Genomic DNA, 13023 nt, shown 5'->3' on the forward strand with positions numbered 1-13023 from the left:
GAGTGTATCAAATGTCGTGGCATTTCACTCGATAGTTGAGATATTTCACTGAAAAACAAAATCTCAACCTGCTGGTAGCGGTGGAGGTTTAGTCAGAGGATCACTCAAGTCATTAGGATTATCCTCTGGGAACCATGAATGTCAATACCGAAATTTTGTGCTAATCCATCTAGACTAGATGTTGAGATATTTTACTGGATAAGTGAACTTGGCCTGTTGTTGAACACCAAAGTTATTAGACTTCATCCTCTGGGGACCATGAATGTGTGAGTACTAAATAGTGAGGAAAAGGGGAGCGAGCCTCAGTAACTCATCCTTTCTGTGGTGACTAGAGCCACCAGGATTAAGTCAAGAGTCATGCAGTGATCTGTTAATCAAAATCTTGTGCAGTGCATCACTTATGTTCTTAATGTTGTGGTGGAGCACATGCTGTTTGATGTCTGTTTCTAGCTGCGCTGTCTTTTGTTGTTGCATTTGTCTGACAGTTGCCACAGACACAAAAGGAATTTCCTGGAGGAAAATAAACAAAAGTGATTAACTAATTGCATAACAATCCATCCAATTGTTGTTGAGATGTTTCGTTCTGGAACAAGTGACAGACCATGCCATCCGTACTGTCATGCTGCCACTGTGGCTAAACATAGCATGAAACAACTTATTGAAAAGCACCCAATCATTCATGACTACATGACTGATCCCTCTTCAAAAAACAGTTTTAACTCAGGTTTATGATTATTTCAGCAGTGATCCATTTTGAGTTCCACATATTGATCCTCTCAGCTGAAAGAAATCCTCCATCCAAAAGGAGTTTTATGATAAGCTACCATACAATTCCCTGAGGAGCCTTGTTAGTCATTCGTGAAACAAAAGTCTAATTTTAGCACATTTAATCACAAGTTTCACAATAACTTCAGTGTAATAAGATCAAGAAATGCATTAAACTATTTTCAGCATAGAATAGTCTCTAATGAGTGTAAATGTATTTAAACCACCAGAGGAACTTTTAACTGGTTATGAAACAGTCTCAGTATAATACTGATGCCTCCACATGACCCACATAAGCAACCAGACCTTTAGCAAGAAGAGGCAGTTATTTGTTGTGTAGTGCTGTGGATGAATTGAGTTTAACAGCCTGAGAAAAGAAGCTGGTCTGTGGGCTGGCGGTACGGCAGCGGATACTTCTGTATTACCAAACGGCAACAGAACAATTTGCTTTTACAGAACATTTTATGTTGCCTGCTACAGAGCTGTATCTTACTGTTTCCCTTTTGTTTTGAAAACATAACATTACTGGGACCGTTGATAACTTAAGCTTTAGTGCAACAAAATTACTGATAGCTGTAGGCTTAAGGCTCATTTTAAGGCTCCCTTTATTTACGAAAATGCCCCCCACAACTACCAAAGGTACTGCTCTGTTGTCAACGTATCTGTAAACTTTTGGAAAACGCACAGAAATACAGACGAATAAATGCAGAGTACGGACAGAAGGCTCCTTCCATATCCATATGCGTACGTACCACTGTTGACCACAGGGGCCGCCAGATTTAACACAAATGACATTTCCTTGCAGCTGCTTTAAGTTGGCGTTTGTAACCTTCCTTGCCATTTACTGCAAAGGTCAACCCATGAATTAAAAACAAAGCATATCATCGTATCATCAGTAGGGTTGCATCCATATACTGTTTTCAAGGTATAACGTGAAATGAAAGTTGACAGTTATTATACCGTGTACATTTGCTTACATACGATATTGAATTCTACCGTAATTATTGTTATTAAAAAGAATAATATTTCAAGTTTATATCAAGTTTAATGTCTGTTCAACCAAGAAACTCTTCTGTTTTCATTCCTTTAAGGGTCACTGTAACTTTAAATAATAATTGTAATAATTGTGAAGTACCATGAAACCATGAAACTGTGACACGGTTATCATACCGTGAAATCTCACACCATTGCACCCCTAATCATCAGCCTTTTGCAAGATGAAAATGGATCTTTGGCGCACTTCATGTCTGCTCTACTTCCTCACATTTACAACTTTGCCTTTGTGAAATCTGAAGCGATCCAGCTGCCTCACAAACAAAAACCTAAATCACTCTCACGTCAAGTCATCCAGATATTTACGCAAACACAATATTTTCTGCCAAGTGTGCTGCTGGACTGTTGGACTGAATGTTTGCTGAGCTCTGTGTCCAAACTTTGTTGGCAGCGACTGTGAGACAAAATGAATTGTCGAGCTGCTGAACCGACCCGTTCTGCTGCTGCTGCTGCTGCTACGTTGCACCTCATGTGATGCAGCTGTGTCCGATGCGTCGTATTCGGCTGGAGGGGAGTGCATGTGTGTGATTCTCTTTGTGTGTGTGTGCGTGTGTGTGTGTCGAGGACAGATTGGGAACAAGATGTCAATAGCGACCAACTGGTCCTTTCTAAATAAAAGCTGTTGTTCAGTCAGTGAGTAAGGCTTCTGCTAGAGTCTGGTTACCAATTGTGTAACGCTCCACTTGTTTATCACATTAAGGCCTGTGAGATGTGTTAGTGTAGCTGCATTAACTCTGCGCCTGATTCTAGTCATTTAATAGCGCAAACAGCTGATTGACATGAATTTAAGCATGCTACAGAGAAATTCACCCTGTCACTCAGATTGTCACATCCATTAGCTGGGATTATAGCAGAACAGCAGCTGTATCTACACATTTTTTTCCACCCACTTCCACGTCCTAATGCAGCTCCGCTGAGCCTCGTTCAGGTTGGTGTGACCTGCTGTGGCCCGGTCTGGCCCGGCAGTGCTAATTGGTCTGTTCTCTCTCCAGCTGGCTGCACAGAAGCTGCCAGTTGCCAGTGGCACCTCTGAACCCCTGAGGAGAGAGAGGAGTGCTTCTATGAACTGCATGTGTGCTCAATGCGGGCGACAGGATTGAATAACTGACTGTTTTGTCCGAGACAGAGAGACATTGTGTGGGAAAATGAGCAGAGAAATAGAGAAAGGGAGGGGGGGTATTGTCTCAGAGAGATGAGACGTCGGAACAGACGGATTGAGGCTGACGTTTGTACAATTATTCTCCGTGCAGCGGTGAAGATTTGAGGTTGAGAAGGTAAAAGGGGGAATGAGGAGAAAGGCTACGAGGCCTGCTGATGAGCTGTGTGCGTTTGAGGGCAGCTTGGGGACTTAAAGGACACGACAGTGCAGGACTGGATTCACGATTACTATTGATTCAGAACCAGATTAGGAGCAGACTCATCAGCAGCTTGCAGCAGCAGGCTTTGCTGTCTTGGATCAAATGAAAATGCTGTCACATCATTAGACGGAGGGAGCAATCTCTTCATTTGAGACACCAGTGCTGTGGTGGAGAGAGAATAAAAACAATCCTACAGGTCTGCTACAGACCGACCATACATCACTGTCTGCTGTGTGGCTTTGTTTGCTCTCAGTCGGCCGAGAAATACTGCATTGATCAACCTTTTCTCAGACTCCTTTTACGTCTCACTGTAGATACTTTTGTTCTTTCTTTTCTCCTCCTGCAGCTCTCGTTCCTTTGCCCTCTTCACCCTCTTTAAAATTCTCCCCCTCTCCTCCCCCCTCCAATATCCTGTCCTTTCTCTCTTTTCTTTGCCCTGACCAATTCTCCTTCCCCTTTTCTCAGCCCCTTTAGAGCCCTCCTCCCCTCTCCCACCCTTCCTCACCCCCTGCAACCCCAATTCGTCTCTCTCTCCTCCCCTGTGCTCCGCTCCTCTTCTTGGCAAAGTGGCAGAAGGAGGCGTTCGGAGGCCTAGCTAGCTGCATTAGCCCCATGCATTATTCATGTGCCCTGCAGTCTGTGTGGGTCTAGGTCTTCTGCTGGCTTTCCACTGGGACACATGGGCCTTGTGAAAGAGCTCTGTGTGCAGGACACAGGGCCTGATGGAGGAGCTGCACAGATGGGACCACCAATTCCTTGATTTCTGCTCCCTCTTGTTGATGAAAGGAGCGAGAGTTTACTTCACAGATCAACATTCAAGTGCAAAATGAGGCGGTTTCCTTAGTCGAGATCAAGAATGTCTATTCAGTGTCCCTCCTTATTCAACCGCCAGGCTTTTCACAGCAAAGTGTGTTTTTCTCCCCCAAACCAGAGGCCAGCTAAGGTTTCAGCCATATCTACCCCTGATGCTCATATGAAAGACTCGTCCTCTTTGATTATCGGCCAAGATGTCTGTCTGCCTGGCAGCGTTTCCCCTCTCCACCACATCAGGATTCGCAGGCTGTCCTCTTTGCTTTTAGAGCGCGCCCAGTAAGAACTGTTAACTGAACTGGGCGGTATGAAATTTTAATTTAGACAACCAGACGGAGATGGAGTGCCCCGTCTCTACACCGACATGTGCTTTTGAGGCTGCAAGAGAAAAAGAGGGAGAGAAAGGAGAGAGAGTGCCTTGGGGACCAGAGGAGGGGCCTCTTCGAAAACCACAACCACATAACTGGTTTGGACTCACATCTGCTTCGCTTGACATACTTGCGTGTTCACTCTGAAAACATCAACAGCTGGAGTAGTTGCTTCTAAATAGGTTGAGAAATCCAATGCAGATGCAGCTGATCCAACTCTATCAGACTTCTTAACTGGTCGTTTCACGCTCCGGTCTAATTATATACTCGTCGTGTGGTTATGCATCTTGTTTATGGGATTTGACAGGTCACCCTCCTCTGCTCTGCACAGGTGGCCGCACCAGATTGGGATTGGCCCTGATGATCACAAGGACCCCCCTCCACCTCTTTTCAGCCAATCCTGGAGGGGCTGCGGAGCTGATGTCTCAGAGGGCGAGAGGGTATTTGTGTTCTGGAGTCCTGAAGAGACAAGCCACATCACGGTGAGTCACACTCTCACAGTCTTTAGTTAAAATGGGACATTGTGCTGCTGTCTTAAAATAAGCGGACGAGATTGGAGCCTCTGAATGCGAGGACTGAGAACATGTCGAACCTTTTTCTGCCTTCACCAGAAGATTCATGTAATTAAGTGCATTGTTTCTAATTAGGATATGTATTCGTTAGGATTAGACCACGCACACGAATACACTCTTAGCACGTTTCCCTTACACCTGCTTAACATTCTGCTTATGTAAGGTCATAAAGGTGTAAAGAGGGAGGATAGTAAACCCCTTGATCAAGTGCTGAGGATGTGCATGTATATAAAAATGGCTGCTGCCGCCCAGAGAGACTGTCATCTGAGACGACTACCTGACTCGGCAAGGACAGTGAGGGTGAGACAGAGAGAGAGAGAGGAGAAAATAAAAGACAGAAGAGAGAGGAAGAAGGAGAATGACAGCAAAAAATACCACCTGACTCAGCACTGATTGCAGTACTATAGCACATACTACACACACATGCACACCTAGACACCAGCACATTTAACACGAGCGTCTATTGGCAGTCCTCATCTTTATAACACTGAATATTGTTAAAAATTGTGTCATACCAGCATCGATAGTGATTATCTCCTCACCCTCATGCTGATGGAAAGTGGGGTGAAGTTGCGTAGCTCACAAAACATTTCTGGAGCTTCACAGCAAAACAGCGTTGCAGCATTCTCCTCAACAACTGAAGGAGATGGGGACTATACAGCTAAAGTAAAAACATCACATGGCCCCATAAGTTTCTGGAAGCCCCGAGATGCCAAATTGATTTTGGAAACTTAATTTACACCCTTTTTAAAGCCAAAATCTTGTAGCTGTGGCTCCTAAACTAAGAGCGCATGCAGCCCATTTGTGGGCGCACGAGCCTGACTGCACGTTGAGGGTGTAAGTAATGTCTTCTCAAATCAATTTTAACAAAAAGAAAATTACATTACACATTATGGTACAAGTACGTCAAATGAAGAAGCTGCTGGAAGACCAGGGAGCGGTCTTGGTCTGGCCTCTGGTCTTCATTTACTTTCATAAATGGCAAAGAAAAGCAGAAAATCCTCAGATAAGCAGCTGAAAACTGAAACAACATCCTCAAAAATTTCCTCTCAATTGATTAAATCGTTGCAGTGCTGTGTTGGACTAAAGAAAAAATATAAATAACAATCACGCATGCTGACTGGCTCACTGAAGCTGGAGAGATTTATAGTGTAGGTTTCGAAATTTGGCACCGAATAACAAGGCATCTTTTGATACTCAGTAGTATTGAAGCAACTCAATCGGTACCATAAGAGTATCGAAGTTTGGCGCCAGTTTCTGTTCCTTTCAGTGATCGAGCGCTTCCTCATTTGCTGCTGCCTAGCCTCGCTCATCCCTCCTCATTCACGTCAATCTGCCTCAATCCGGATCAGCGGGAGGTGCTAAAGTGACACCCTGACCAGTGCAGGCCCGTGCAGGACGAGGGCCTCTAATCCTCTTAAAGGACAGACCTACACTGCCTGCTTTACTACTACAGTGCTGAGGGAGGCTTGTCAACACTGACCTACACAACCAGCACTCACTTCAACAGGCTGAAAAAAAAAAGACAAATTAATTATGTATCCTTTCTCATGAACACGACTTTACTCACAGCAGCGCTGCTTAATATCCTCTATTGATTGCAGTGCAGTGTGCATTGTTTCCCCATTACGCAGAAGTTAAAGTACAGTGAGGTAATCGCGCTGTAACGACTTCACCCTCCTCATGTATTGGACAAAGTTTTAAAATGCTTCGTACAACAAGTGTGGCAGACGGCCAGAAATCTGCTTCTTGTAAGATCGTCACAAAAGTCTTCGCTTGTAGAAGTTTCCTACATATTTTAGAGAGCTGATCAAACTAAGCTCTCTGCAGCTGGCTGTCGAGGCCAAGGTATGGATCATTCGGTTGCAGGAGCACATTCATCATCGTTAGCCGTATTGATCAGGTCAAAGTCGCTATTCTTCCTGTCCCTGCCAAAGTTTCCCTCCCTTTTCTTTGCCTCGTAGGGTCAAACAGTCCGACACAGCCACGAGCAGCCGATGAAGTGCATCACAAACAGCAGCTAAACACAAAAACACAAAAACATAACTTGATTTAGTCTGCAACACATCCCTGCCCTCTAAAATACTGTGATGCTTTTACATAAAACAACCACGACCATTTAAAATATAGCCATGGTTTGAGAGTATACTTTTAGCAATAGATAATAAACCCTGTCAAGGAATGATCAGATGCTCTACAAGCTCAGTGCCAGCATATTGATTGGCTGACAGAAACAAAACACAGTTGAGGGCAGTCGTAAGTCTTGAGATCTGGTCAGGATTCAGTGCTGACCAGCTCTGCCTCCCTGGGGTTCGACTGAGCCCTCCATTCTTCATTCTGTCCCGAGCGCTCCCCTGTTTAAAGGGCAGGCTAAGCAGAAAGTGCACCAGCTGCTGCAGAGTCGTAGCAAACATGCAGATTGTAGCACATTTATGTTGAACTCTTTGTGAATCCTGTTTCGATATGTGTGTTGTTCACGACTTCACTCCACCCATCTCCTTTTCTCTCTCGGCCTCTCTCGCTCTCTGTTCACATATCTGATTATTCATCGTATTCAAGGCAGGCGACACGCTCTGAATATAAACGCAAAGCAGACGAGATGCTAATTTAGTCGGAGCACCGTTCTGCACAGTCCGACACGAGAGAGCTAAACTTTGAACAGCTTCTTACTTATTTTCTTCCTTCCATCTTCTTTTGTTTTGCTTGTTTGGATTACGTCCCTGACTCATATCCTTCACTCTCTTTGTCCCTTTAGATAAATGGAGGAGAAGGAGCGATGTAGGAGCAGGTCTCCAGCTCGGAGGGCCAGTCGGGTGCAGCAGGTGGTGGGAACGATAATACGCCGCACCCGAGAGTCACTTAGCAGGTACATCCTCTTCAAAGCTCAGAGCCTTTTTGCAAAAGTAAAAAAAAAAATGTTGCTCCAACGAGTGTGCCCCACATTTAGCCTGTGTGTTGTTCTATTTTCACACATGAATACTGACACATCGTGGGTCACTTCAGCTGGTCAGGGTGTTTCGAGTGAGAAAATGGAGTAGATGTTGTTGGGGAAACAACTGAGTTTGCAGTAGAAAATGTTGGCACCACACAGCACACAGTAGCAGAAAACGCTGACCCCACACAAACCACTGCATCGATAACAAATAAAACAACTTATATAGTGAAAATAAAAAACCTAAACAATCAGGTTTGGGAGAGAAAGTGAGGAAAACAACATAATCCACTTCTAGGCCGGCTGCCAGATCCTGTAGGGGGGGAAATTGTGAGATATGTGGTGTATTGTATATATATCTTATATATCTGTACCGATTTCATTATTAAATAGAAGAAACATAGAGAAAGAATATAGTTGTTAAACTGGTACGAACACTCACCAGATCCCCTCCCCACATCCACACATTCAGACACATGGCTACATTTTAAAAACCTGACTGTCCCTCTCTCACACACAAACACACCCCAGAGTGAACCACAAATATGCTTTCAAGAGCCCGTCATTCCCTTGTTGAGTGGTTTCTCATTCTGCAGTGCAGAGAGGAAGCCCAGTAAACTCCCTGTTAGTCATTCTTGGGAAAGAGTCTCATAATGTCATGAGCAGCTGACCAGGACAGCAGGCCTCAGGGAGACGATGTCACGGTTTGATTTAAACACAACATACACACATACTGACTATTCCCAGGGTGCATCTGAGCGGGGGATGTGTAGCAGTGTATATGACGACCTCTGGCTCCTGAGTAGACTGTTTCTGAAGATGTATACAGTAATGGCTACATGGCCTGTAAGATTAAAAGCAACGTTACATCAGAGCATCATTTCCAGAGTGTTTGTTGTTTTTTAGGCATGTTAGTGGAGGCAGTGTTGGTCTGTATGTTGGTCGGTTCACCACTTAAGTTTAGACTGAGATATCGCAACGTTATATTGGATGGATCGCCATAAAATTTTGTACTGATAACCATGATTCCCAGAAGATAAATCTTAATTATGTGGGGGATCCCCTGACTTTTCCTGCCACCCTCAGGTTAAAGTTTTTACTTATTCATTGAAACAGCTTGACATCTACTCGATGTAGCGGCACGAAATATGGTAGAGACATTCACGGGCCTCAGCTGATGAATGGATCGGGATCACAGAGCCATTATTTGAGTCACTTTTAAAGCAATTTGTAGGTAGCAGCCTCTTAAATTTGAGAAAATCCTACTCTCCTTTTGTTTTGTGGCTTTGTAAACTGAATGTCTTTGAGTTTTGGACTGTTGAATACGTCACCTTGGGCTAAGTTGTGATTGTTTTTTTTTTTCACCAAAAAAAGGACAAAAAGGCAGGTCAATTAATTGGGAATATAAATGTGATGCTGTGTATTATAACAGTTTTGTACAATTTCAGAACAAAGGTGGAGATTTATTTGCTAGAATCTGATGTTACATTTTTAACACAGCAAAACAACTTTCGGTCATGACCTAATAAAGAGGGCAATGATTTGAGAAGAAAAAAAGATTTTCTGCACAGATGATGAGCGTAAAGGTTCGTGCACACCGTCAGTTTCATGTAGACAGGTGTGTAGGAGGAATTAACCATAGGTAAGAGAGCTCCTGCACACTGTCCTTACAAAAAACTTTATTGTAAATACAACGTTTTTTGCAAGTAGAAGACAGTGTGCAAGAACGCTCTCTTCTCCTCTACAAATTGCTGAAAGCTGACAGCGTACAGCAGTGAACTGTTTCTCCCTTGATTTCCCTGAATTTATGTCTTGTTGACCACAGTGTTTAGTCTCTTTGGGGAAAAAAAAACATGCACATCAATTGGACACAGCCTAGGAGTTGAAACTGCCATGCCATGCAAACTTTTCATATGTTAGAGAAACAGAGTTCACAATAATTCATGAGTCAAGTTAAACCAGAAATGACTCATTCCAAGCGTAGGACCACAGGTTATTCAGTCCAACAAAAGTACAGTGATTAGTTACACATTTAGAAAAAAAAAAGTGCAGTAGTGGAATTACAGCAAACCGAACTGCACGATGTCCAAGAGGAAACAGGGGGGAGACTTTAGAAACTACTTTAGCAAGTAGCAAAGTACTGTAAATCTGTATTATTTAGCTTGACAGTATAATCTGATCCAATCACATTATTATCTAATTAACATGAACACTTTCAATGCACATGTTGTAAGCCTTAGTTTAGTGTTCTGATCATATTTTTCTGGGTTCTAATTTTCTCATAATTTCGCACCAGAACCAGCAGCAGAAAGTTTCAACATCAGGTGCTAATAAAGTACAAAGGGTTGTCATCAGGTAACCTGTAGACTCTGCTTGACCTCCTCAGAGAGCGGCTGCTCGGTGATGGCAGGTCGCAGCGCTCCAACAGTCTGTCCAATCAGTACTTCCAGGCCAAGCTCACGCTGCAGATCACCAGGGACCCGGTCCTGGACAGCAGCACTGGACATGGCTTCACCCTCACCACGGACCCACCCCTGCTGGTCAGGGACGTCGCCACAGGTACACGGGGTGATGTGTTGTGGCGGTGATGGCGTGTGTGTCTGGGTGGATGAGTGCACTGTGTTGTCCTGCTTCCTCTCCAAATGGCCACCTGGTTTATGCAACAGTGCACCGCTTGGAGCAAGACAGATTTACACACACACACACACACACACACACACACACACACACACACACACACACACACACACACTCTCCTGGCATTCAAACTGCGAGGCATGGTGCCAGAGAAGCCACAGAAACAACAGAGCCACCTGCTCATCCTTTCTAAATTCAATCACTTTTCATTTAGGCCACTTTGATAGGAGGGAGAGAGAGGTAGAGCGAGAGAGAGAGAGAGAGAGGTGCTGATTCATTACTTTTTTATCTATCTTGTAAAAAAGCTGATAAATGCTCCGAGGAGGGTCCCAACCTGCCACCCTGCTCTGTAATCGCTATCTGCTGCCAAAAAGAGAGAGAGAGAGAGACATGGAGAGAGAGAGAGAGAGAGAGAGAGAGAGGTAATAACAGAAGACACGATTTAATAGAGGGATAAGATGCCAGCAGGAAGACCCAGCAGGGAATAGACAAAGACCAAAGTGCAAATACGGCCAAAGAGAGCAAAAATAATGAGTGTGAAAGTGTGCAGAGAGCAGGGAGGGGAGGGTGACGCCTTTGGGTGTAGGAGGAGTCAGTGATGTCCTGGCGGTGTGGAGGTTGAATGTGGAAGGGAAATTGGTGGATGAGGAAGAAGGATATAGAAAGAAAGAGGAGGGAGGGAGGGAGCATGAAATACCGCAAAGATCAGGATATTGGCAGAGTTGACATGAAAGCTCGACGGGGGGGGGGGTGGTGGTGGTAGGGGTGGGGGTGGAGGGGTTTGCTTGTCTGGCAGTGGAGAGAGAATGTGTGCATGTGTAGCCGGCATGTGTGTTGTGTGTGTGCGCGTTTGCGTGCAAGCTTGCAAAGCAGTTTGGGATGCCGTCAGTGGGTCAAAAATCAGGGACAGGCGAGGCTTTGCCAGGCAGACGGGGGTGTGTGAAAATGTGCGTGCATGGGTGTGTTTGCACATACATACACTGAGTATGTTTATGTATGTGCGTGTGTGTGTGAGTGTGTTAGAGTAAGCTGAAACTGCTGCGCCTCAGTCGTGCTCTCTCGCCTGAAGACAAATGAGTATAAATATAACTAGAGAAAGCAGAGCGGAGCCGAACTGGATGAGACCCAGAATAACTGTAACCCCTCACGTCCTGGAGAGCTCAGCTGAACACTGTTGAGTCAGCCATGTTGAATAAGCATATGTGTCATTCTGTGTGTGTGTGTGTGTGGATGTTTGTGTGTGTGGGCGTGCGTGCGTGTATGTCTGTGTGTGTGTGTGTGTCTATATCCGTGTGTATATCTCCCTTTATCCGTACAGAAAGTGCAAGCCCACGTGTGCAGCTGGGTTTTTGTTTTATGCAAGCGCTCACTGTTTTCATTGTGTGTGTGTGTCTGTGTGTGTGTCTGTGTCTGTGTCTGTGTGTCTGCATGTAGGGAGTCCTGCAGATGGGATTCTGTACCCAGGGGACCAGGTGCTGCAGATTAATGATACAGTGCTGGAGGACTTGAGCGACGAGCAGGTGGAGAACGTCTTAAGGTGAGAAGAAACATCTATCCATCTATCTCACCACATGAAAAACAAGGCGACATTCAGAATATAATAAATTAATACATAAAACTATGATTATGGAGCTCAAACCCACATGACGCCCCTATAAGACATAAGAAATACATTCAACCAGCTCATTTTAAGGTTTTAAAGGTGCAGTATGATTGGCCGCCTATCAAACCCATACTCAGAACAAATAGGGGGCAGCATATCACCAGAGTACTGTTGCTGCTGTTACCTAGTTAGCTCAGTTAGCCGTGCAGCTAGCGGTACGGACTGTGATCTTGGATCACCAGGGAAGTGTTGCTGCTTACACCACTAGCTTTGGACTGGGATAGCATGATAACCTCAGTAGATATCTCTTCAACATAATACATAGTAGGGGTGTCAAGATATACCAAACATAAAATTGTGTTAATGATACACATAAGATTTGTAATGATGTAATATTACATATAATGTGTGTGTATGTGTGAGAGAGAAAGGCTTAGCAAGTTAAGAGCAAAGGTTAAAGGAGAAAGTGCTTACTTGACCGCAGAACAGAAGGATAATGATCTCTGCGTGCGTGTGTTTGTTTTGTTTTTTTTTGCTTGTGTGTGTGTGTTTTTTCTCCGCGCAGGGACTTGGAGGATTGCATCAATGTGACTATCCTGCGGCACATGACAGTGAGTACAAAGAGACACTGATGACCACCCCTTAACACACATTCACAAGTCATGACACCATCCTTCATTTAAATACTGTACAAGCTGGCTGTGTGTTTCCAAGCATGTGACTCTAAGCTCACATCTTCTGACAGGATTAACTGTCTTCACATCGCTGTTAGATTGTGATGTGCCAGTGTAAACATGTGTGCTTGATTACAGCTGTGTCTCAGAGTTTGTTGGATTAATTGTGTCGTTGCACTGGTTTGAGCTCAACAAGTGTGTGCGTGTCTTAATCCGCGGCCCTGCCTCACATAATGGACGTGGTGTGTGAC

General features: G+C 44.4%; 1 protein-coding gene across 2 annotated transcripts in view; it reads left to right on the forward strand.

Moving 5' to 3' along the window:
• Nucleotides 1-13023, forward strand: part of frmpd1b (FERM and PDZ domain containing 1b) — a 29296-nt gene that overhangs the window by 3802 nt on the left and 12471 nt on the right. For both annotated transcript variants that reach the window (XM_084353039.1, XM_084353040.1), the window contains exons 2-6: nucleotides 4686-4836; nucleotides 7682-7792; nucleotides 10245-10417; nucleotides 11930-12032; nucleotides 12664-12709. In XM_084353039.1, the coding sequence (XP_084209165.1) occupies nucleotides 7686-7792; nucleotides 10245-10417; nucleotides 11930-12032; nucleotides 12664-12709 (429 nt within the window). In that variant the 5' untranslated portion in view covers nucleotides 4686-4836; nucleotides 7682-7685. The remainder of the gene's footprint in view (nucleotides 1-4685; nucleotides 4837-7681; nucleotides 7793-10244; nucleotides 10418-11929; nucleotides 12033-12663; nucleotides 12710-13023) is intronic.

The sequence above is a fragment of the Pagrus pagrus genome (genome assembly GCF_965226575.1).
Source record: "Pagrus pagrus genome assembly, chromosome: 5".
Classification (NCBI taxonomy): Eukaryota; Metazoa; Chordata; class Actinopteri; order Spariformes; family Sparidae; genus Pagrus; species Pagrus pagrus.